The sequence below is a fragment of the Malassezia globosa genome (assembly GCF_000181695.2).
Source record: "Malassezia globosa CBS 7966 chromosome Unknown mgl_sf_3.1, whole genome shotgun sequence".
In the NCBI taxonomy this organism is placed as follows: Eukaryota; Fungi; Basidiomycota; class Malasseziomycetes; order Malasseziales; family Malasseziaceae; genus Malassezia; species Malassezia globosa.
Window position 1 is genome coordinate 294,787 of NW_001849871.1, and position 23,654 is coordinate 318,440.

Genomic DNA, 23,654 nt, shown 5'->3' on the forward strand with positions numbered 1-23,654 from the left:
GGCACAGGACCAACGCAGCGTTATTTTGGTGACACCTATTTGCCGGTTACTTTTGGGTTTCCCTCGGGCTCCAGTGAACCACGGCGTATTTATTTCACTGCCCGACTTGTGTTTAGGCATTGTACTACCCACGTATTTCCCACAATTGTGCCATGGCGAATCAACAACCACTAACGCCGTTTGAGAATGCGCTTGCTGGCGCCCTCGGTGGTACGTAGTACAGGCTTTCTTTCTTCGGCGTCAAATTCGTTCTCTGACACCCCTGTGCCACAGGTGTCTTTTCCAATGCGGTGATATACCCGCTTGATACGTACGTATACCGAGTTGTGCTGTGATACTCGACTTTTGACTGACACAATACTCTTTCCTGTACGTGCAGCGTCAAGACTGTGATCCAAGCAGAAGAAAAATCGTCGTCGGACAAGGCCAAGAAGCAGCTCGGTATCGTTCAGACACTCCTGATGATTGCACGTACCAAGGGCATTCGGTCTTTGTACCGTGGATTCCTTGCCAACATGGCGAATACGTTCATTCAACGTACGTTCTGGTGCACAAAGTAGCACCGTTTGAGTTTTGGGAAGCTAACTACGGCTCGACAGAATTTGCCTACTTTTACTGGTATTCCCTCGTTCGCAGCGTGTACATTGCCCGCGTGATTCGTGCCAAGTCAGCGACACCCGTACTTAGTACAGCGACGGAACTTGTACTGGGTGCACTCTCCGCGGCTCTTGCTCAACTCTTTACCACGCCTGTTGGCGTGATTGCTACACGTCAGCAGGTTGGCCCTGCTCAACATGAAGGGGGTGATGATTCATTCATCGGCCTTATCAAGGATATTTTCCGCAAAGACGGCATCACAGGTTTCTGGCGCGGCCTGCGTCCAAGTCTCGTGCTGACGGTGAACCCTGCCATCACGTATGGCTTGTATGAGCGTGTGAAGAATGTAATTCTTGCTGCTTCTGGTGGCCAGATGACACCCGGCAAGTCGTTTGTTATTGGTGCCTTGTCCAAGTCGCTTGCAACTGTCGTTACATTCCCCTATATTCTCAGCAAGACTCGTCTGCAGACGATGAGCACACCTCACAGCACGGCCTTCGACGTGCTCTCACATATTTACAAGCAGAAGGGTCCTATCGGCTGGTACCAGGGTATGAATGCTCAAATCACCAAGGCAGTCTTGTCTCAAGCTCTCTTGTTCTACTTCCGTGACTACTTTGAGATGTGGACGCGCCAATTGCTGCTTTTGTCCAATACCAAAGCCACTGCGTAGAAAAACGATTTATGTTCTTGGTTCGCTATTCTTACTTTTCGCTCTCCCATGCAATTACGATTCTTTTCTTGTCGCTGTATATGTACGATAAGTTTGGGTATAGTTCGGGTTGAGGAAATGAGTGAAATTGAGCAAGTGTGTTCGAAGAACCATCAGAGGATGAGCATCAGTTGCTTTAATACAACGTGGGACGTGATGCGTTCGGGTCTGGCATAGGTTCGTGAAAAGCAACGAGTCTTAAAGCATCTGGGGTATCGGGATGTGACTCAACAAGCCCAGCTTGTTGCAAAAAATCCAGCACATGTGCATTGATTCCACACACATTCACATACGGATCTTCGGGACTTTCCCAAAGTGCATTTAAGAAGAGCTGCGCAAATATGTTAGTGTAAAGCCGAGGCTAGAGCCGCATCTTCCGCTGACCTCATTAAACATACCTCGAGTACGTCGCGAAGCTGTATGCACAGTGCAGGATCCGTAAATGCCTGCTCTGTGATGCGGACGAGCGCATGCAAGAGCTCGGTTTCTGTATGTGTTGATGTTGGTACATTTGCACTTTCTTTCAGCGCACTTCGTGCCGCTTGTACATCTGCTAATAGTTCTTGGAAGTTGGCGTTCAAGCACTTTTCAAATGCGAGCTCTTTCTCTAGCTCCGTTAATAGCGCACGGTGCTGTTGCACGCATCGCGACAGCGTATCTGTCAGTTCTGTGACGTCATACGATGCGCGGATGGAGTCAGGCGGTGCTGCTAGGTCTTGGGATGAGTTGCGTCAGGTCCACGTACTTCTTTGCACCTCCAAGATCGCATTGTCCAATCGAGCGCGTTCCTGCTATGAGTATTGAGTTCTGTTGGAGGTAGGTACGAGCGAGCCACACGCACCTTTAGTAGTGATTGCTCCGTCATCTAGTGCTTAGGTGCGCGTGGGATGAGAGCCGCTCTTGAGTGCTCCGGTTGCCTCCGCGCAGATAGGTCAGCAGCGATGATGACAACGGACAGCTCGTTTGACACAGGCGACATCTGTAGTGCCATCACTCTCCATTTTTGTTCATCCCCGGCATATTTTGGTATGAAGTGGAGGTGACCGTGCGGGATAGGAACAAGGGATGGAAAGTAAACGCACTCTCTCTTTCCATTGGAGGTTATTGTGACGTTGATTGCCTTGGGATGTCGCTATGCCAAGTGCTAGGGGTGGCTCGCATCCCTGGCATAATGGCTTCAAACAGGTCTATAACGCACAAAAGTCTCATAGTGAGACAGCTGCGTTTACACCCTGGCGTGTTGCACGCACCAAAGCGGCATGCATTTCATTCGAGTAGCAGAATGTGGCAGGAGGAGGATTCAAAGGGCAGTGGCAAATCATCGGAGTCGCCCTCATCATCATCCAGAAAACAAAATTATCTTCAAGTCGCATCTTCCTCAGCGCGAGAGCTGGTAGATCGACATCTCTTTCGCAACTACCCTCGGACACTTCGTGACTTGGCGCTTCGTGCGCGACGCTTCGCACGGAGCAAGGCTACCGACGGTGCGGAGGACGCGGAACATAAGGGACATTTGCATGGGCGACCAACCCGTGATGAGCTGCTTAGCATGGCCAAGAGTTTTTGGACGCGCATGCGGATTCATTTCAAGTGGATTACGATCCGAGGCTTTCGTCGGTTTAACATCGACGATTTCAGTGCCTTTTTCACACTTGGCGGTCTGGGAACAGCCATCTGGGTCATTGTTGGAACGACTACATTTGTTTCGGTCATATTTGCGGCACTCAGTTTGTTGAACATGCAAGAATGGATCGCCTTGCAACTTGCTAAGATTCTTTCGAAACAGCTGGGCTTTACGATCGTGTTTGGCAGTGCTATTGTACCGAAGTGGAAAGAAGGACGTATTAGTTTTAAAGACGTCGTTATAACGCGTCGTGCAGAGCCAACAGATCCCGAGACTCTGCACAAGGAGCACAAGGCTGAAGATGGCCACTTGATGAAGGGCACGTCATCTACTCCTGCAATGCAGCTTGGTGATGCGCCGTCGATTCCAGCGTATGATACAAGTGATCACATTGTCTCACCGCTCCATCAACAAGAATCGCCGTCATCTGAGCCAAAACAGGATCCTCACAAGAACTTCTCCATGTTCGAACTGCATATCGACTCGATCGATGTGCAACTGAGTCTGTCTCGCTGGCTCGATGGCCGTGGATTTCTGCACAAGATGGACGTGCGTGGCATTCGAGGCGTTATTGATCGGCGTCATGTGTTTTGGGATGCCAATCGGCCGTACAATCCACGCGAAGCACGTCGTAAGGCCAAGCCAAACGACATTGATCTTGAATCGTTTACCGTTGAAGACTTCCTTGTCACGCTGTACCAGCCGGGCGATTTCCGGCCTTTCAATGTGAGCATTTTCGATGCGCGCATCCCGCGGCTCCGTGCGCAATGGCTTTTCTATGATTTGCTCAATGCCGACTCGATGACAGGCCAAGTCGATGGCTGTTTGTTTAGCCTGCACAAGCCTCAAAGCGTGCACCATACGACTAGGAGTATCTACAGCAAAATGGGCAGCCACAGTGCACCCTACATTCAGAACTGGTCGCGTTTACGTGTGGACGGTGTAAATATCGATCATGTGCAGAAAATGGCTGGCCTGTCTGGACCGCTCATGTGGATCTACTCTGGGCGTTTCGATCTTGTTGCTGATATCAAGTTCCCCAAGCAATACGGTGAAGATGTGGACATCAATACCATCATCTCCGAAATCCGCGACAATTTGAATGCTACTTTCTCGGGCGAGCGCGTAAGCTCCGCCAGCAGTGATGATGTGTTGATTCCTGGTCAGCCTGAGCTAAGCGGCCCTGCCATTCTCGCGCCTGTGACAGCTGTCGGTCCAGCTGCTGAGCGTGCTCGACAGCAGCGGGCTGTCCATGATGCAGTTAAGTTGGAGGAAAAGCGGCGTGAGCTGCGAAGAACGAAGCTTCTTCCCAATGGGCTACCACGAGCCGATCAAGATCAAGTCGGGAAGTCATCCACATCTCTGGATGAAGCGGCTGCGGAAGCAGCCTCTCCCTCTTCTGTTCCAACGACTTCTGTTTCTGATGCCGATGCTGATGACGAAACATCAGATATCCGTCCGTCGGTCGTGATTGAGTTGGATGTACGATTCAAGGACATCAAGGCATCCATGCCGATCTTCACGCGAGAGTTGAGTTACTCGACGTATGCACTGGCACGTCCTATTGTGGCATTTATGAATGCAAACAAGACACTTATCCCTGTGGATTGTCGTATCATTATGGACCTAAGTGAATTCGATGGTTCGCTGGACCTCTCACAGACGGGTTTGCCGCCTCTTGTCTCTGAGAAGATCTGGGAAGCTCTTGCGAATCATGTGGCATCTCAGCAAGCGAATCACCAACGTGTGCGCAACGTAAGTCTGTGGTCGCTGCACATTTTGTCTCAAGGACTATTGCGACTGGCGCGTCATTGGCGTGACATATTAGCCAGAGTGACGCCACCTGAAGTGCCTGCCACGTAACGCATTGGAATCCACGATCCAGATACCCTTTTCTTCGTTTTTCACGCCATGCACCTACCTGCATATTGTACCGCTCCCTCAAGTAATGCGGCTCTTTTGTCGATTCTTTCATGGTTATATATATATATGTTTCGTCTTTCTCACACAAGCCTAGACTCTCTGGGTTTGGGCAAGAGGCCGGGCACTGCACCACGCCAGCTCGACTTGTCGAAGTAATAATTCGCATACACACCCAGACCAATTCCGGTCACTGTTGAACTGAGAAGCAGGGCGAGTGGCGAGCGCAAGAGCCACCTAGCAGTTCGTAGTGTGTGGAATGTTACATAGGTAAGTGACCAGGCTAGGTTTTGTTAGCTAAGGGCCGTTCATAGCGTCGCTGTCAACGTACCAGAAATGACGCCACTTCCATTAAGCACATCACCATGATCAATCATGTACGCGCCCGTACCAAAGAATACGCTGAATCCAAGAAGCTGCCAGAAAGGCGGAATGAGGCGTGGGGCTTTCTTCGCAGCTTCATTCCCCGCTGTCTTGATCGCATATCCAAATCCAAATGGCATCGACATGGCACCTATGATGCGTGAGCTTGTGTGTCTCTACGTACACAAGGCTGACATCGCGTATGCTGGACGTGAATCGCTCGCATGCTTCCTCATATCCGCAAGAAACGGATTGATGTGCTTTAGCATAGGAGTTGTCATCGAGTCAGGCATCTGTCACAAAGTAATCAAGGTCTAGAGCTTGTGAAATGGGTCCAAAGGAGGCGAAAGGACCTGTCCACGCAAGGGCAAGGGCAAGGGTCCTTGTCAACTTGGGCCCATCTCCACAGCGAACACAGACCTCGAATCCTTTTCCTATTCTAAAATGATTGTTTGTTTCTCCACGTCTGAAAAGTTGTGTGTTTCACTAGGGAATTTTCCCCAAAACAACTATCTGCGTGGCTTTGAGGCCCATCCTTTTTACGAGTCATGAGCAGTAGTGGACTTGAAAGTACGTATGATAAGCAGTAAAGGCTAATTATCGTACAAGATTCATTATTCCAGCTCAAGGTATGGAGCGGTGATTCCATCACACTTACAGAGTAGTTCACTGTCAAGTCTTTGCAACGCCAGGCGAACAAGGCGAATCGTGATGAGACTATCGAGAAGGCGAAGCTTAAGAAAGTGAGTATATCTCTAGCAACGCGGGGACTAATGGAACGAGGCCTTGTCACAAGGAAACACGGACGGTGCACGCATATATGCAACAAATTCGATCCGGAAAAAGAACGAAGCACTCAATCTCTTGCGTCTCAGCAGTCGCATCGATGCTGTAGCGAGTCGGGTGGAAACAGCTGTATCTATGCGCCAGGTATGTATCATTCACGCAACTTGGTGCATGCGTGTGTGTACTAGTGCATATACGCATGCACCTTTGGGAACCTTCTTACACATCCAGGTCACGGGCAACATGACGTCAGTCGTGCGCGGTCTTGATCGTGCTATGCAAACTATGGATCTTGAAAGGGTACGTGAACACACTCTTGATTTTTTTTTTTTTTTTTTTTTGGCCAAAATTATGTATCCTAACACGTCCCAAGATATCTGTCGTCATGGACAAATTTGAAAATCAGTTAGAGGATGTCGATGTACAAACATCGTACATGGAGAACACTATGAGTACAACTACGGCATCTGGCATGCCGCAAGACCAAGTCGACTTGCTTTTGCAGCAAGTGGCTGACGAGAATGGCATGGAACTTCATCAACAATTGGGCAAGGCTGGTCTAGCTGGCAAAGTATCTGAGCTCCCTACGGAAATGAGCTCGGCACGACGCAATGCGCCATCCGCTGACCAAGACGAGGCGCTAGCGCAAAGGCTCCGAGCGTTACGTCCTGCCACATAAGGATCAACAATGACATCGTTTGCGTCTTCTGCTCTTCCTGGATCTTCTGACAAATGTACCGACTGCCCTCTACATACTCCTATTCCATCCATTCCCTGGCCCCCATCAAACGTAGGTTATATATCATAGTAAGGATGTGACGAGATTAGTCATCATGCACGTCCATTTTGCGTTCCAATACGCTTTACTCCAACACGGCACGTATTTTTTTTAGCAGGCGAGAAACACTGCTCGCTGACGCCAACCCCTGCGACCAACACTCATTGAAGCTTTTGACGTGTTAACGACTCTTGACGGAATTTTGGAGACTCATCTTGGATTCGTGCGTGAGTGCGTGAGCCATGCATTCGTCATCGTCGTCGCCACTCAAAGGTGCGTTAACAATGTCGCCTCGTATACGAAAACGGCCTAGTGCGCACCTGGAAGTTTCGACGATTGGATCATGCTCAAGCGTCGTTTCACTAGATGAAATGGCCGAACTAGAAGATTCGATCGCGGGCCTCCATCGAAAGCCATCGTCGGATGAGTTCTCACGGATTGTGAATGAAATTAGCACACACCGACGCATGAACGCAGACGTGCGAAATCGCCGGAGTCATCAGAGCTTTGCGAGCAGCGACGATGGACGCAGTGGACACAGTCGCATCAGCAGTTTCGATGGAGATGTATCAACATTGAGTGCTGTAAACATACCTCCTTGCTGTTGTGGCCAGCCAGAGTGTGACGTGTCTCGTCGCGTACTGCAACAGATCCATGACATGGAATCTGATCTACAACTGAGCGCCGAAATTGGGCAGGCCCTTCTCCAGCGCCAGGATGCTATTGTGCATCGCTCGCAGCAGGAAGCCGAAGAACATGCGCACCAACGTGATCAACTTCTCGCAAGACTTACGCAGACTATCAAGGAGACGCAGGTCTTACAGCGCCAGCTCTCGCAAGCAACCTTTAATCTAGAAGCAGCTGATCAGAGCCACCATGCCTTGCTTTCGGAACTAGATGAAGTCCGGCATCAGCTGAAGCAGACAAAGATGCATCGGATCAAGGCGTCCAGCTTAGAAGCGAAGCTCGAGCGAGTGCAGACCGAGCTTGAAGACACGCGTGTCGAGCTCGCTAATGAGCGGCGCCGCTTTGCTTCGGCAGAGGCGAAGCAAAAGCAAGTTGTGGCGCGTCGTTGTGAGGAGCTTCGCGCACGATGGAACGGTGAGCGTTCTCGCATGGCACAGGCGCAGCAAGCAGCTTCCCAGGCTAAAGCCAACATTTGGGATGCTGTCCGTGCGCGGCTTGCCGCCAAGCAGGGGGCATCCGAGTCTGCCGCCGGGGCAAGTGAAGAGGACGAAGCAGATCCAGATCCATTCTCGGACGATGCTTTGCGGGAAATTATGAATGAACATGAGGCGCTGCGGCACGAAAATGAGCACCTCCAGACACTTCTTCGCTCAATGAACGACGAAATGGCTGAGCTACGGGAAATGTCCGAAGGTCCAGGCCCGTTGGTTGGCGTGTCGCTTGAGGCCGACATCGACTCATCACCGATGCCATTGCATGCGTCGGAGCCGCGCGAACGCGAGCGTCGGGTGGTATCGGACTCTTCACGTAGTGAGGCGCCCTCAGAAGACATGACACGGCGCAGTGATGGCTTGTCTGAAGGGACGGCCATCACGACGCCGTCTACATCGTCGCGTGCTCACATGGACGACGATGTCCTGTCGTACGACACTGGCTCCATCGTTGCATATGGATCTGAGCGTGACTTTGACACTCCTATGGAGCAGCGAACGGCCTTGCTCAGCACATTTCTTGAGGCAGCGAGCAGCACGTACTCGAAGCTGCAAAAGGCCGATATTGACTCCTTGACCACTCGCCTTCAGCGCCAGAAACTCGCGGGCGACGTAGGCCACTTGTCGCGCACAACAGTTCAAGCCAATGTGCGCGATCTCGAAGGTTGGCGTGAGCATTTCCGCAAAGCCCTTGACAAAGAAGCGCGGCGCGGCGTACCGACTGACTCGAGTCTCGTCTCGCGCCGTGACTTTTTCACTCTTCTCAAGCTGCAGCGTGATATTCTCCTAGAGATCGCTCGCCTACGTCGATGCATCAATGAAGTGCATCTCAATCCTGGCGCCGCAGCCAAACTCCTCCATGAGCACCTCGGTGCCAACACGCTACCAGCAAATCGGAGCTGGATCTCTCGCATGCTGACGGGCGTCCTGTCCACCGAGTCTAGTAGCTCCGCTTCTTCTACTGCTGCTTCTTCTGCTGCACCAGCTGCCGCCATGTCGACACCTTCGTCCGCAACGCCCGATACGTCCAAAGCGCCCGTCACATCGACGACGGTGCAGGATTCAGCATTTGTGCGCTTCGTTGGAAACGAAGCTGCACCTATGGCCGTACCACGCAGCGGCTCTTCTCGGCCTAGTGCAGCACCACCCACCCGTATGATGCCGCGGTCTCGAGCTTCAGCATTATCTTCCTCTGTGGCCGTACATGCACATGGCGCGTATGCGAATACAAAGTCAGGTGTCCTCAAGACTAAGGCCTCGCAACCTGCCCTTATAGAAGCCGCTGCAGCATCATCTGGTGCACCAAATCCGTCACCCAATATGGTCATGCCATGGAAAGAACCAACGCTACGAACCAGAGCGCGTGGTCTGAGTGACAGCTCTATTCACAGTACCTTCTTGGATCATGGTGCTGCAAACGACAGCGTCGTGGATCGGGTTATTACTTCTAATACGCTCACACTTGCATCCGAGTAGCAATGTAGATGTTTATGATGATCTCATTTATACCCTTTTCGTTCCTCTCATCAAGTGTGTCGCAGAAGCAGTTTTAAGTGACTGGCTTGATTTTCTTGTCAATCCGTCGAGTGACTCTTTCCTCCACATCGTACTGAGGTGACAGGACATCCGTGGCCAGCCCAGCCAGCCAGGTTCACCTGCCGAGAAACTTGGGTTAGCGGCAGGTGAAAGTTCAAATCAACGAGAGATTCAACATTTTGTGACAAGAGCAGTGTCCATTTCTGGTCGCCGTTCTGTTCTCCGCATTGTACCTTATCATGGACGTTTCATTTTACGCACGAGATGATATCAAGCTAGTGGGCAGGTGGCACCTCACGAAGCAGCCAGTGCAAGGCGTGGCTGTAATTTCTCATCGTGCGTATCATAATTCAGTTCCCTCACACTCGTCTAGCATACGGCTACTACGGGGGCTCGCAGGACAATCCTATCGTGCAGCTTCTCGTGCGCTTTTACCTGAACAAGGCATGCTGCGTGCTTACGTATAATGCTCGTGGAGTGCACCCATCAGGAGGGCGTGTCTCTTGGACGATGCGCGCGGAGTGTGACGATATGCAGGCAGCAGTAGACTACGCGATGCAGCTTGGGAGTGAAAAAATGTATGATAGAGCTAACGAGGCACAAGTGCATGCATGGGTACCCCATGTGTATATTGCGGGTTACAGTGCAGGTTCGATGCATGCATCCGCTGTGCGGCCGAAGCTTGAGGGTGCATGGACCGGTGCTCATGTTTCATACCTGATACTATCATATCCACTGGGTGTCCGATGGGCGCTCACTTGTCTGCAGACACATTTCTTTGTTAAGTGTCTCGATGAGCTCGTCAACCTAGCTCGTACATCGGAGCATGTGTCGCTAGACGTTCTGTATTGCACACGCGATCAGTTTACGTCGACACCCACATACGATGCATGGGCCGAGCGCATGCGTTCCTTATGGCCGGCCGTGAGCCTCCACAGTATTGACGCAGACCACATGTTTTCAACGGCTGATGCGCCGCAGACACTGTTGGACGTCCTACATCGCTGTTCACGTTCATAGGCAGGCAGCGCGGGTGGAGTGTGTTGGTACTTTTTCGGCCGAAACACGCGTCCTGTGCTTAAAGGTTGACAAGCTGTGAGAACAACACATTCATGACGCGGACCTCCGTCAGCCGACCGTGCCTTCTATAAAACTGATCCGTTTCTGACGGGTTTGGCGTGTGGCGTTGGAATATATCTACAAAGCGTGTTGAGAGAAAGAGAGAGAGAGAGAGAGAGAGAGGATTTGAATTGTCATTACTAGTCGTCACCATTGTTGCCATTCATCGCTCCCCTCTCCTCAGTGACTTGGCCGTCCTCTCCGCATGGCTACCACTTCAACGCCTGACCTTGCAGCGCTCTTCGCACACGATGAGGGAAAGGTGCGAGATGCGGAGATCACCCAAGTCCTTTGTGACCGCTTGGATGTATCAGCTCCCTATACATGGGCCTCGCCCACGATGCTTGTTGCCACGAATCCATACTTTGATACATCTCAGATGGATCAAGAGGCAGCAGAAGCAGCATCTGTCCATGCCCATGTGCCATCGCTTCAGCCACATCCATACTCATTGGCGGCACGTGTCTATCACAAAATGCTCCGCACGAAGCGGTCTCAAGCGATCCAGTACCATGGCATAACTGATGCAGGGAAGACTCACACAATGCAACGTGTGACTGAGCACCTCCTCGCGCTTTCTGCATCGCACTCTCAGCGCGAATCAAGCATAGCAGATCAGATTCAATGTGCGCAGCACATTCTTCAAGCTTTTGGACAGGCCAAGACAGCGATCAACCACCAAGCATCGCGGCATGCCACATATTGGGAACTACACTTCTCTACTCATGGCCGACTTGCAGGCGGAAAAGTGCTTGTTTGGGGCCTTGATAAGCACCGCCTGCATGATCTCGATGTGAACGAGCGTTCCTATGCGATTTTTTACCAGCTTCTCGCAGGCGCCTCGCGGAAAGAGCGAACGGAGTACCGACTGGATGACGTCGCATTGGGCTCCGCTGTGCCGACACGAGAAGATGCGCGCTCGTTTGAGTGGACACGCCGTGCATTTGCAACGCTTGGACTCAAAGAGAAGCATGTGCAGGGAGTACTGCGTGTACTTTCGGCGATCCTTCATCTGCAGGGTATCGAGTTCGGCATATGGAATAACCAGGTCACCGTGACCACACCCGAGGTGCTCACACGCTCCGCGGACATCCTGCAAGTCAGTGCGTCGGACTTGCAACAGAGTCTTGTCATGGATACACAGTATATCAAGAATGAGCGCTTGACGCGCATCATGGACGTTGACGGTGCACGTCGCCAGCGCGACACACTGATCCAGAACATGTATGCAGTTCTGTTCTCGTTCCTCGTCGAGCTGATGAACCAGAAACTCGTTCCGCGATCGCCATCACCATTGCATGTTGTGCAATTCGATCCACCTGGTTTTCTCTCTCGTGGACAACTTCTAGATGGGCAAGAGCGTCCGTCTCACTTCGACGATCTCGTGAAGAATTACATGGCAGATCTCTTGCGCCATCTACATGTGCGGGCTGTGTTGGATCCGACTGAGGGGGAAGTGCACGCGCTCTCGCAGGGACGGGCTTCGTGTGCCTGAGACACACGTCCCATCGGATTGCATGTGGCTTCTTCGTGGCGGGCCTGTGCCTCTCTGCTTTGGCGACGACATCGTACCGGTACCAGAGCATCCAGATCAAGGCATTCTGAGCGATTATGCACATGCCTTCCACGCCGTGCTCGACGGCGAGCGCACCGAAGAGGACGATGCTGCGTTGTTCCGTGACCTAGAAGCGCACAATGAGCACCGTGCATTTATTGCATCTCGCTTACCCAATGGTACATACTCGTTCGATATCAACCATGCTCTTGGTGCTTGCTCATACTCAGTTGTATCGCATCAGCGCTCGGAGCTCGATCTTCTTCCCACGCAGCAGCTGCAGACACTACGTGCATCCCGCGCCGCCTTCATTGCTCGTCTTTTTGCAGGGCCCGGTCTCGCTGTCGAGTCGCGTTTGACCGACCAGCAAATTGTGCTTCGTGCGCAAGTGTCCTCATGCCCACTTCGTCGCGCGACGAGGCTGGGCCGTGTGCGTGTTACTTGGCCTGAGACTCGCATCGCTGGTGTCATGCAGCAAATGGATGCGATCGTGCTCGCGTTGTTTCAAACAATGCAGCAGGCAGACACATGCTGGCATGTTTTTTGCTTGCGATCGATGGATCTCGTCAAGCTCTCAGTTTTTGACAAGCGGCGCGTGTCGTCACAGGTGCATGCATTGGGTCTTCCACGTCTAGTTCGCGCAAAACAGCATGGTTACATTCGCATACCCCTCGACGAATTCCAAGAACGTTTCGGAGAAGTCGAGCATGTGGCCGGTATGTACAGTTGGGCTTGCCCCGCGGATTATGCGGTTGGCACCTCCAATGTGTATGTGTCGTACAACGTCTGGTTTTCGCTTGATGGGCATGTAGGTCCAATTCATGCTGAGCACGCGCCCGTGCCGACCGTGCACGTATCACCAGCAGAAGCTCAACAGTCGGAGCCGACTGAGCAGTACGCTTATCGCGACAGCATGCAAGATAGACAGGGAATGATGCCTCTGATGTCGACTTCTGCTGCTCTTGACTCTGAGACATCGCTTCTCAAAAAGGATGAGTCGTTCATGGACGAGCCGCGCGAGTCCAATGGTGATGTACCGCTCTTAGGTGCAACGACGGCACGTCCAGCGACCTCATCGTGGCAAGATGAAGCAGGTCTGCGAAACGAGATGCAGATGAGTGGCATGGATCCAATAGAGCTCGAAGAAGAGCCTGTCACACCGATGCGCAAATGGTGGGTGCGCCTCACCTGGGCTATCACATGGTGGATGCCTGATTCTGTGCTAAGTCATGTCCTGAAGAAAAAACGTCCGGACGTGCGCATGGCATGGCGCGAAAAAGTCACGATCTGTACGCTGATCTTCTTGTTTTGTGCTCTCATCCTCTTTTACATTATTGGATTGGGACGTATCTTGTGTCCGAATTTTGATCGCGCATGGAATGAGGGTCAGCTGAGCGAGCATGACGGTGGAAAATCATTTTACGTGGCTATCGCGGGCGAAGTGTATGATAAGCCTAAGTTCTACAAGCTGGACCATTCCGATATCCCGAGCCGTCCAGTGACAAATGATGTGATGATGGAGCTTGCCGGCAAAGACTTAACGCCATACTTCCCTGTGCCCTTGAATCTTGGCTGCCGTGGCCTTGTGTCAGATGCATCGTTAGAGCTCACGCCGAACGAGAACTTAACAGCTCAAATTCCGCAGGCCATTCACAAGTCTGGCTCTGCGCAAACGAACAACAATACAAAGCTCAATAATCAGAACTGGTACTATCATACATTTTTGCCGCGCATGAAGTCGTACCACAAGGGCGCCTATGTTTACGACACAAAGGCGCTCGAGGAAGACGGCTCCTGGCGCAATTGGGCCGTCGTGGACGAGACTGTGTACGACCTAACGAACTATCTGAATACGCAGCAAAGGAATCCAGGCGTTGATGCGTACTCGTTTTTGCCGAGCGATATTGTCGATCTCTTCGAAGCCCAGGCGGGCAGTGACATTACCAATGACTTTCGTCGCGCCATGGACAAGCTCAATGGTAACACACGGCAGCAAACGCAGCACTGCCTCGATCAAGTGTTCCGTGTGGGCCAAAAGGATTTTCGGACAGAGCCGCAATGTGTCGTGCAGAACTACTTGCTACTGTCTTTCTCCATTTCTTTATTCTTTGCTCGATTCTTGGGCAAAAGTTTTATTAGTTGCTCTCCAATTTGGCGCATCGACCATCGCCGGAGCAGCAGGATCGTTTCGTTATTTGCCATATTACCATGCTATACGGAGGGCGAGGAGTCACTCCGCAAAACCATTGAATCGATCACAACACAAGAGTACGATGACAAGCGCAAGCTCTTGTTCATCGTGTGTGACGGCATGATTGTCGGTGGTGGAAATGAGCAGCCAACGCCGCGCATCGTACTTGACATTCTGGGTGTCGATCGGCAGGTAGATCCAGAACCGTTGCCATTCAAGTCTGTCGCGAATGGATCCAAGCAGTTGAACTACGGCAAAGTGTACTCGGGTCTTTTCGAGTGCGAGGGTCATGTGGTCCCTTTTATTGTCGTCGTGAAAGTCGGCCGTCCAAGTGAGCGCTCGCGCCCCGGTAATCGCGGCAAGCGTGACACACAAATTATGCTCATGCGGTACCTCAATCGTGTTCACTTTGACACACCTATGTTCCCATTGGAGCTTGAACTCTATCACCACATGAAGCATGTGATTGGCATCGACCCTTTTATGTACGAGTTCATTCTTATGGTCGATGCGGACACGTCCATTGAACCAGATGGTTTAAATCGGCTGGTCGCGGCGGCTGTCGATGACCCGCGCACGATTGCCGTGTGTGGCGAGACGCTGCTGGACAATGAGGGCACAACATTCTGGACAATGATCCAGGTGTACGAATATTATATCTCGCACAATCTCGCGAAAGCATTCGAGTCGCTTTTCGGCAGTGTGACTTGTTTGCCGGGTTGCTTCTCGATGTACCGCTTACGATCGTCAGACAAGGGCCGTCCGTTGTTTATCTCGGACAAGATTATCGATGACTACAGCGAGACTAAAATTGACACCTTGCACAAGATGAACCTGTTTGCCCTCGGTGAAGACAGATACCTGACAACACTTTTGCTCAAGCATTTCCCTTTGTACTGCACGAAGTTCCGAAGCGATGCACAAGCACTTACATCTGCACCTGACTCATTCTCTGTACTGCTGTCTCAGCGGCGCCGATGGATCAATTCAACCGTCCATAATCTTGTTGAGCTCGTGCGCATGAAAGGCCTTTGTGGGTTCTGTCTGTTCTCCATGCGTTTTATTGTGTTTATCGACTTGGTTGGCACGATCATATTGCCAGCGACTGCTGTGTATATGGTATATCTCATTGTTACAGTGGCTACAGGGAATGGCCCTATTCCAATCATAGCTATCGCGATGATCGGGGCTGTGTATGGCCTGCAAGCCATCATATTTTTGCTCAAGCGCCAATGGCAGTATATTGGGTGGATGATCATCTACCTGATTGCATTCCCCATCTATGCCTTCCTTCTTCCAATCTACTCATTCTGGCACATGGACGACTTTTCTTGGGGCAATACGCGTATTGTCGTGGGCGAAAAGGGAAACAAGAAAGTCGTTGCTGGTACAGACGATGAGCCCTACCATGACTCGATGATTCCCCGCAAGACCGTTACTGAGTACCAGCAGGAACTCTATGCAAACGAACAACCTCTGACGAATGAAATGCTCTTGTATGATATGATGCCACCGTCCAAGAGCATGGCCCACTCCTCTTTTACCCCGAATACCGAGCTGGACATGTACGCTGACGATTACTTCCAGCATACAAATCTACTGGATGCGAAACGCAAAAGGCAGTCGAATCGTCAGTCGTTAGGATCCGCCATGTGGATGCCAACGCCCAGCTACGGCCACGAATCTTCTTCGATGCTCCACAGCATGTTTGCACCCTCTCTTCCTATGTACAGTATGACGCCCCTCGGCCCTATGTATGGTAGCGGCATGCCACCCCCCATGTTTCCAGCACCGCCCTCTGATTGGCGTACGTCCATGATGAGCACTGGAATTCCTGGTGGCAGCGTGTCAGAGCAGCACTTATCAGCGTCATCCCTGCCGATGGACTACTCCGAAAACCCGACTGATGAGCAGATTCGTGCACAAATTCGCACGTACCTCGCCACTCAGCCAAGTCTGATGCAGGTCACAAAACGCAATGTTCGCGACGCTGTGGCCACATCCATGCCCAATGCCGATATTCAGTCGAAAAAGGCCCTCATTAATCGGATGATCGATGACATGCTCTCCGGTCATACGTAATTGCGATTCTTTTTCATGATTCAATTTTTTTTTTTTTACAATGCACGAGCTAGCCATTCACGTAGTCTGTTGTCTATATTCCAATTCCTTGGTAGCACACACGATGGCGGCGCACAAGCCACAGTATCGTAAGGCGCACCCGCAAGCGCATGTGCAGCCTCAGCGACTCGGGTATCTGACGAGCAGACATCGACATGCTCTATAATGCCGTGCACGCACGAAAGATGCAGGCTCACTGCCACGTGGACATCATCCACATCGCTGAAGGGTACATCTTGTGTCGACACTCTCACAGTAAAAGGAGGTGAAGAGCCATAGAGCCAATCCCAGCCACGCATTTCCTCGTACCTAGTGCGGACACACACGTCGCGACGACCGTCTGATGCTTGCGCGTCGAGGAATGAATTATCCACATCGATCCGCTTGCTGCTCCCATATGTTCGCTCAAACTCAGCATGAATCGCATCCACCAAGTTTGGCCACGTTAGCCGCTGCGCATGTGCAGGAAAAGTGTCCACGAGATTGGCAACAGGTGACGGCACGGACGCGACAGCCTTCGACTCAATATGCGTGCGCCGTTGCTTCAACATGGACATGCGTTGCAAATCTGCAGCGAGCAACAAGGTTCCATGGTGATATGCACGTCGATTAGCGAGCTTATATGCGCTGCCGGACACCTTCCGTACATATGCATCAGATGCATCTGTCGCACCCACATCCAATACAGCCAAGTCATTTCGCTCTGTCCGGAAAACAGGCGCCCGCCCAAATCGACTGGGAAGAGCAATGGGCGGTGCGCTCAGCGCCCGCGTAATTAGATCTGTATGTGTGGCGCGCACAAAGTTTGTTTTCGACGTATGGAAAGAAAAGTTCATATTCCCTGAGTCATGGTATACAGCGCCGCCGCCACTGAGTCGTCGCACTACAGGAACATGATTCGCTCGCATAGCATGTGGATCCACCTCATTCCAAAGGTTCTGATTTCTTCCAACAACAATGCATGGTTCGTTCACATACAAAAAGCATGCTGGCGTATCGATCGGCATGGTTCGAAAGACAAAATCTTCCCATGCCAAATTGAACAGCACATCGCGCGAATGCGACACGTACACGCATGGTCGCGTGCACATAGATCGCTTTGTTCCTAGAACAAGCGCACCACCTGCTGCAGCAGTTTGCATGTGTCGCAAATTTACGCGGAGACGTGCTGTCATGACCCTTGCGTCTATTCTACTCTCGCAGCAGAGTCCTCTCGAGCCTAGAGTAAGTATGGGGTATCAAGCTCACTTGTCGCGACAATTTAGTTGTGTTGCTTGGTGTGTGCGTTAAGGCCACAACACGCATATCACGTGAGACACACTGCGTCGCGTCGTCGTCGCCGTCGTCGTAGCTCGTCTTTTATCACACGCTTAGTGAGGCGCTATCGCGTCCACCCAGTCTGTTTCATGCCAGACGCTGTGACCGACATAGTGCAGGCACAGCTTCCGCCGCATTTTCAGGATGCTCAATACTCAATTGCGAGCCACAGAAAGAACTGCGTGTCGTTATTTCGGTTGCATGTTCGCTGTGCACAAGTAACCGAACAAACAGAGCGAGGCGTGCGTCTTGTTGGAGAGAAGTTGTTTAATGAGTGTTTTTTCGGATGCTTGCATCGCATTCTTGGCTTGAAGAAGGGAATGAAGAACGCTGATCGCATTTGTAAGTTTGTCGCCACATATGCGGCGTATGCGATCGAGCAATTCACGACGTCTCAGGACGACACAGACACGCCAGCGACACGGTTCGTCAGTATTTTCTTAAAGCACCTGTTGAGAGGATTTCGTGCCAAGAATAAACATGTGCGGCTTCGCTGTGCGACTTGCGTTTCTCTTCTTATCAATGTGATCGATAGTATAGAGTATGTGGGCACTATGTCGATACTGACGCAGTGATGACTTGTATGAGACGCTTGTCACAATGCTCATGGAGCGATTGACGGACCGAGAATCAAGTGTACGTGTACAGGCAGTTATTGCACTTGCACGTCTCCAGACGGACGAGGATGGCACCGATGAGCATACACTGCGCCTACTCTTGCACCTCTTACGGCACGACATGAGCGCCGATGTACGACGTGCTGCCCTTTTTAACATTGCACCAACGCCCGCAACACTCCCATTCCTGCTTGAGCGCTTGCAAGATGTTGATGCAACGAACCGGCGATGCGTCTACCTTGGTTCGCTAAAAATGCTGCTCGACACACAGCCGCTTGTTGAGCGGCAAGACGGGCATACGGTGCGAGAGACGCTGGGTCTTGGTGAAGTGTCGCTCTCAGAAGTCATCCGCATTGGGTTGCATGAGCGTGATCTCAGTGTGAAGAAGGCTGCTCGTAAGCTGGTAGCATTTTGGTTTGAGGCTGTGGGCAACGATATACTGACGCTGCTGGATCACTTGCACGTAAGCCGCAGTGCGAATGGGGAGCCCGCTGTATTAGCTCTACTGGAGGATATGGCGGATGTTCGAAATCAAGTCGCCGCTTGGCTTACCGAGCAAGATACCTACTGGCAGACTGTCACACCCGCCAAAGCGCTGCTGGCCAGATGCTTTGTGCTATACTGCTCGACAAACGGACAAGAACGAGAGCTTGAAGCTTGCCTTCCTGTCGTGACTGCTCTTGCCTTCCGAATTCAATCCGAATATGATGCATTGAACCGAATCCTTGAGCAACAGGCGGCTGAGGAGATGGAAGAAGACATGCCTGCCGTTCAGGACGATAGCGCCTTGTCGCGAATTTTCATCGTAAGCGAGATGCTTGCAATTGCCATGCATTGTGACTATGCGGATGAAATGGGTCGGCAGAAAATGTACATGCTCGTGCGGGAAATGCTCGGCAATGCGTGGCTGCCAGCAGAGCTCGTGCCGCGATGTCTTGATGTACTGTTGCGACTCTCGAGCGGGCAACGGGATTTTCTCCAAATGGTCGTAGAACTTGTTCAAGCTCTCGATGCTGAGATGGATGAATTCGGCGACGATGCCGATACGTCTGTCCGCCAAGCTTTGTCATGGCATCAACGGGTTGCTGCGGACGGCAACCAGTCGCAAGCAATGACGCTCTCGCCGGAACAAGCGGCTAATAAGGCAGCTTTGGATGCACGTCGTCTTTTAATTGTGCGATCTATGCTCGAGCGCATCGCATGTTCGTTGCAGGACGATGCGTCGCTGGAAGGTTTGATCCAGGAGCTCATTGTTCCTACAGTCCAAAGCCGCGATGCTGCTCTTCGCGAGCAGGGTCTCGTTTGTCTTGGTCTGTGTTCCTTACTCGATGCAAAAACGGCTCTGGTAACATTCCCGCTCTTACTCAATCAAATCCAGCGTGCATCCGGATCAATCCTTGCGCGCTGTGTCGAATGTCTTTTTGATCTAACGATTGTGCAGGGCATTGACTCCCTTTGCGCTCAAAGCGCAGATGTAGCTGCACAGAATGAGTTTGATGGGGATCGCGAACAAGGCATGCGATTTGCTCGTCAGCAAATGATCGGCTTCCTTTTAAGTCTGCTCGAGCATGATGATTCTCATGTTCAGACTATTGCCGCTGAAGGAATGGCGAAACTGATGCTTACAGGCGTCTTGGTGGAAGACGACGTGCTCAAGAGCTTGATCCTGACGTACATGAGCCCGTATCTGGTCGACAATGCAGCATTGCGCCAATGCCTGAGCTACTTTCTCCCGCTCTTTTGCAGTTCACACGTGCGGCATCAGCGTATGATCCAGCATGTGTTTTGTGACGTGCTAAGTGTGCTTGTGAGCGTTTATGACGATGTGCAAGCTCCGCCAAAAATGATCTCGCCATCTCAAGTGGCGACGCAGCTCCTCGATTGGTGCCATCCGGCGCATCTCATGTACGTATGCTTTTACTACACCATCTCTACTCACACATACCAGGTTGACGCAACCTGATGATATGATACATATGGACCTGGGCATCGACGCCCTACAGCATGCACTGACATCCACAAGCAAAGAAGAACGAAAGGCAATCGTGCACATCCTGGGCAAACTCGCTTGGCCTGCAGCTTTAGATGCAACACGCGGCACAAAATTATATGTGCTGATGAATGAGCTACGCTTGCGCGCTGATGATGCGTCTATGCGACAAGCCTTGACAAGATTTGAGGCGGCCCTCTCCAAACATTGCGACCGGCAGGCGATGTCAGACGAAAATGCCATGCACGCTTTAGCACCTTTTCTTCAAATGCTACCAGCAGCAGCAGCAACCAAGTCGGCGGCTGCACGTCCACCCAATTCTAGACGCAAGGGGCGTACACCGATATCGCATGCGTCCGACGAGAGTGATCAAGACGACACACCTGAAGATATAGATGACGATGATGACGAAGAAGATGAGGATACAGAGTCTGAGGTCGCGCGTGAACACGAGAGCACCGTAAGCAAACTCGAACCAACACCATCAGCTAACGACGACGAGGACGAGTTGGCTCTGTAGGTGACCAATTAAACGCGCGGTGGTCGAGGCGGTGGTACGGGCTTCTTGTCTGCATAGTCAGATGACATCGTGTGTCCAGTTGGAGCCTGGTCAGTGGCGCGGCCGAAACTCTGAGCTAAGGAAGAAGTAAATGACGATGACGATGACAATCTTGGAGGCGGTGGGGGCGGTGGTGCACCGCCTCGATGTTTGGCATGGGATTCATTCATACGCAACGCCTCGAGATCCTGGGCTAGTGTGGTTGGGGGGGTAGCGGCCGACGAAGTTGCACATGCTTCATTTGAAACATGGCCTGCCGAGGACAAGAAGGTGGCACGCTCTGCACGGCGCTGCGCAACAAGACGCTCCGTTGCTGCAGCGAGTTGGTTGGCCGAATATGACATGTCGTCATAAAAAACCTGGGCTTGAGCCACCGCTCGTTGGACGTCCGTGTATGCATTGTAGGCGCGGCTGAGTCGTTCATTCATGTCGCGAGCTGCGCCTTCAGATGCATCCCAGTGCCGACGCACATCGGCCGCGCCCGGGTGCGTAGCAAGCCGCTCTAAGGCATCGCGAATGACATCGATTCGCTGCGACTGGAGCGTGATGTGATGACGGATTTGCTTCTGCAAAGGCGCATATTTCCCCAGCTCCTGTGCAAATAGCGTTTGTTCCACGTTTTGGACACGCCGATGCAGAAGCAGGGTACGTGAGATATCGTCATGGCGTACCCGCTGCTTCAATTCCTGCAACATAGCTTGGCGCTCCAACGGCATGCGCTCAAGTGCATTCAGGTGTGCCTTTAGCTCAACATAAAGTCGCCGAGCCGGTTCAGGATCTGATAGATCTGCATCAATCAGGTCCATCGAGGGCGACACGTGTGCACGTTCTTCGTACGCAGCAGACACCGCGCTCCTTCCACGCTCAAGAAGGGCGACGTCCTCACGAACTTCATCCCATAGCCGAGACATGCCCACATCATTCTCTTTTGCTGTAGCAAGAGCATCACGAGCTGCGTGGATATCCCGCCGAAGTGCTCGGGCAACACTCGCTGTTGGTGCCTGTGTCCAGGTAGCTGCATGTTGAACACGCCCCCGTTCGCATTCGCGGGCATCTGTGTCCAAGTCTGCGAGAGCATCATCGAGTGTCGACACGACCGGCGCAGAGCGCTTTGGCAGCGATTCGAGGACTCGATCCACGCGTGTACATGCTTGGCATGCGACAAGTTCGTCCGACATGTCAAGAACTTGCGATGATGGGATGCAGGGCCGTAGTGGCGCACCATCCAAGGACGCAAAGCGCTCAAGCGAATCCGGCAGGTTGAGCGCTGAAAAAGCTTCAGGGATGCGCTCATTCGCAGCATCGATGCGTGCGCTTTCAGCACGAACAAGTTTGGCCTGTTCTTCGGTGTACACGGATGTGTTTTGTAGCACACTAAGAGGCACGAGGCTGGGTAGCACATCAGCACCAAGCACTTTCTGTACTTCAGACTGTGAAAATATTTCCCGAATGGGGATCGCTGTAGCAACGGATGTCTGGTCCAAAGGTGGCAGCGTATCGACATCGGGTGCTCGCTCATGATACACGACGTCATTGTCGCGCTCAGCTTCTCGGCAGGCTTCGCCAGCGTTGGTCAATTGCACTTGCGCCAAATGTTTCAGAGCAGCAGTCGCGTCAACAGGTAGCGTCGGTCGAAGGTACGTCGCCAATGACCAAGTATCGAGTGTTGCTTGACTAACAGCAAGACGCGCTTTCACTTCAGCATAGCGATAACGAGCAAGGGCGTCACCATGCTTTCCAGCAGCTCGATCCGCTTTCGCTCGATACATATGTGCAACAGAGGTAAAGTGGTTCGACTTACACTCCACAAGTTGATGCCACATATATGGTACGCGAACCGTGCATGCTTCGTCATTCCATTCTGTTAACAATGACGCATAGGATGTAGCTGTGTGACAGGCCAGCTTTGATACAAGACCGTCGCCCTTCTTGTCGTGAATCGTCTTTTCCAGAAAGATTTCCGAGGCTTGAGCAAGCATCAGCTTGACCAAAGACTCCAAGGATGGGCCCTTCATATCATCACTGGGTGCATACAAAAAGCTGTCTTTGACATACTGAAGCAGACCAGCAGCTTGTCGAAATCCAGTGTACGCACGCTTGAGTCCGTCTGTGTTCGCATCACTTCGATTGAACTGTGCAGATACATGCGTGATGCGTGCGGCCGTGTTAAATAAAACACATGCTTTTTCATATGCCAGTGCTGTTTGTTCGACCTGGTCATGTGAGAATGAGTCGAGCCACGTAAATGGAACTTCTAGTTCAGGAAACCGGAGCTCCAACATCTCGATAATGTGAAAGTAACGAAACAGGAGATCTCGACCCGTGGTCTCAGTACTTGCGCGACCGGTCGCATCCTGTCTGACTTGTGCAATTCCGTGCAGTTCATCGGCAAACGTCGCAGGATCTTGCTCATAGTTTTTGACAATCAAGTGCGACATGGGCTTGACCAGATCGACATCGCGCGTCTCTTTTGTCGGCAGCGCTAGCAGTGGCGACTGCATCTGAGCGCGCGTCGCGTTGCTTACTTCGATGCGTACACTATACGCCTGTTCATCGGACTAGCAGTTCCTTCGTTTCCTACCTTATGTAAACGGCAATCGGTACACACCCCCACACTGACTTACTAGCTTCTTGCATGTGCTCACCTGTCATTTGGGCTAGATAAGTGGCGGTGATTGCACCGGTGCCAAT

General features: G+C 51.9%; 10 protein-coding genes across 10 annotated transcripts; 7 read left to right on the forward strand and 3 right to left on the reverse strand.

The window, feature by feature from the left end:
* Nucleotides 1–461: 461 nt before the first annotated feature.
* On the forward strand, nucleotides 462–1,270 carry MGL_1460 (uncharacterized protein; the record flags this gene model as incomplete). The annotated part of the gene is made up of 2 exons (XM_001731225.1): nucleotides 462–537; nucleotides 600–1,270. The coding sequence occupies 2 exons, from the start codon at nucleotides 462–464 to the stop codon at nucleotides 1,268–1,270; spliced, it is 747 nt and encodes a 248-aa protein (XP_001731277.1).
* Nucleotides 1,271–2,858: 1,588 nt separating this feature from the next.
* Nucleotides 2,859–4,796, forward strand: MGL_1461 (uncharacterized protein; the record flags this gene model as incomplete). The annotated part of the gene is made up of 1 exon (XM_001731226.1): nucleotides 2,859–4,796. The coding sequence occupies one exon, from the start codon at nucleotides 2,859–2,861 to the stop codon at nucleotides 4,794–4,796; it is 1,938 nt and encodes a 645-aa protein (XP_001731278.1).
* Nucleotides 4,797–4,936: 140 nt separating this feature from the next.
* On the reverse strand, nucleotides 4,937–5,509 carry MGL_1462 (uncharacterized protein; the record flags this gene model as incomplete). The annotated part of the gene is made up of 3 exons (XM_001731227.1): nucleotides 4,937–5,136; nucleotides 5,185–5,367; nucleotides 5,401–5,509. 3 exons carry the CDS (start codon nucleotides 5,507–5,509, stop codon nucleotides 4,937–4,939), a joined length of 492 nt encoding a protein of 163 aa, XP_001731279.1.
* Nucleotides 5,510–6,387: 878 nt separating this feature from the next.
* On the forward strand, nucleotides 6,388–6,681 carry MGL_1463 (uncharacterized protein; the record flags this gene model as incomplete). Its single annotated transcript, XM_001731228.1, has 1 exon — nucleotides 6,388–6,681. The coding sequence occupies one exon, from the start codon at nucleotides 6,388–6,390 to the stop codon at nucleotides 6,679–6,681; it is 294 nt and encodes a 97-aa protein (XP_001731280.1).
* Nucleotides 6,682–7,064: 383 nt separating this feature from the next.
* On the forward strand, nucleotides 7,065–9,434 carry MGL_1464 (uncharacterized protein; the record flags this gene model as incomplete). Its single annotated transcript, XM_001731229.1, has 1 exon — nucleotides 7,065–9,434. The coding sequence occupies one exon, from the start codon at nucleotides 7,065–7,067 to the stop codon at nucleotides 9,432–9,434; it is 2,370 nt and encodes a 789-aa protein (XP_001731281.1).
* A 299-nt stretch (nucleotides 9,435–9,733) lies between these two features.
* Nucleotides 9,734–10,514, forward strand: MGL_1465 (uncharacterized protein; the record flags this gene model as incomplete). Its single annotated transcript, XM_001731230.1, has 2 exons — nucleotides 9,734–9,830; nucleotides 9,868–10,514. 2 exons carry the CDS (start codon nucleotides 9,734–9,736, stop codon nucleotides 10,512–10,514), a joined length of 744 nt encoding a protein of 247 aa, XP_001731282.1.
* Nucleotides 10,515–10,818: 304 nt separating this feature from the next.
* On the forward strand, nucleotides 10,819–16,441 carry MGL_1466 (uncharacterized protein; the record flags this gene model as incomplete). Its single annotated transcript, XM_001731231.1, has 2 exons — nucleotides 10,819–11,974; nucleotides 12,204–16,441. The coding sequence occupies 2 exons, from the start codon at nucleotides 10,819–10,821 to the stop codon at nucleotides 16,439–16,441; spliced, it is 5,394 nt and encodes a 1,797-aa protein (XP_001731283.1).
* Nucleotides 16,442–16,476: 35 nt separating this feature from the next.
* Nucleotides 16,477–17,487, reverse strand: MGL_1467 (uncharacterized protein; the record flags this gene model as incomplete). The annotated part of the gene is made up of 1 exon (XM_001731232.1): nucleotides 16,477–17,487. The coding sequence occupies one exon, from the start codon at nucleotides 17,485–17,487 to the stop codon at nucleotides 16,477–16,479; it is 1,011 nt and encodes a 336-aa protein (XP_001731284.1).
* Nucleotides 17,488–18,403: 916 nt separating this feature from the next.
* MGL_1468 (uncharacterized protein) lies at nucleotides 18,404–20,377 on the forward strand (the record flags this gene model as incomplete). Its single annotated transcript, XM_001731233.1, has 1 exon — nucleotides 18,404–20,377. One exon carries the CDS (start codon nucleotides 18,404–18,406, stop codon nucleotides 20,375–20,377), a length of 1,974 nt encoding a protein of 657 aa, XP_001731285.1.
* A 555-nt stretch (nucleotides 20,378–20,932) lies between these two features.
* On the reverse strand, nucleotides 20,933–23,464 carry MGL_1469 (uncharacterized protein; the record flags this gene model as incomplete). The annotated part of the gene is made up of 1 exon (XM_001731234.1): nucleotides 20,933–23,464. One exon carries the CDS (start codon nucleotides 23,462–23,464, stop codon nucleotides 20,933–20,935), a length of 2,532 nt encoding a protein of 843 aa, XP_001731286.1.
* Between the last annotated feature and the right edge of the window lie 190 nt (nucleotides 23,465–23,654).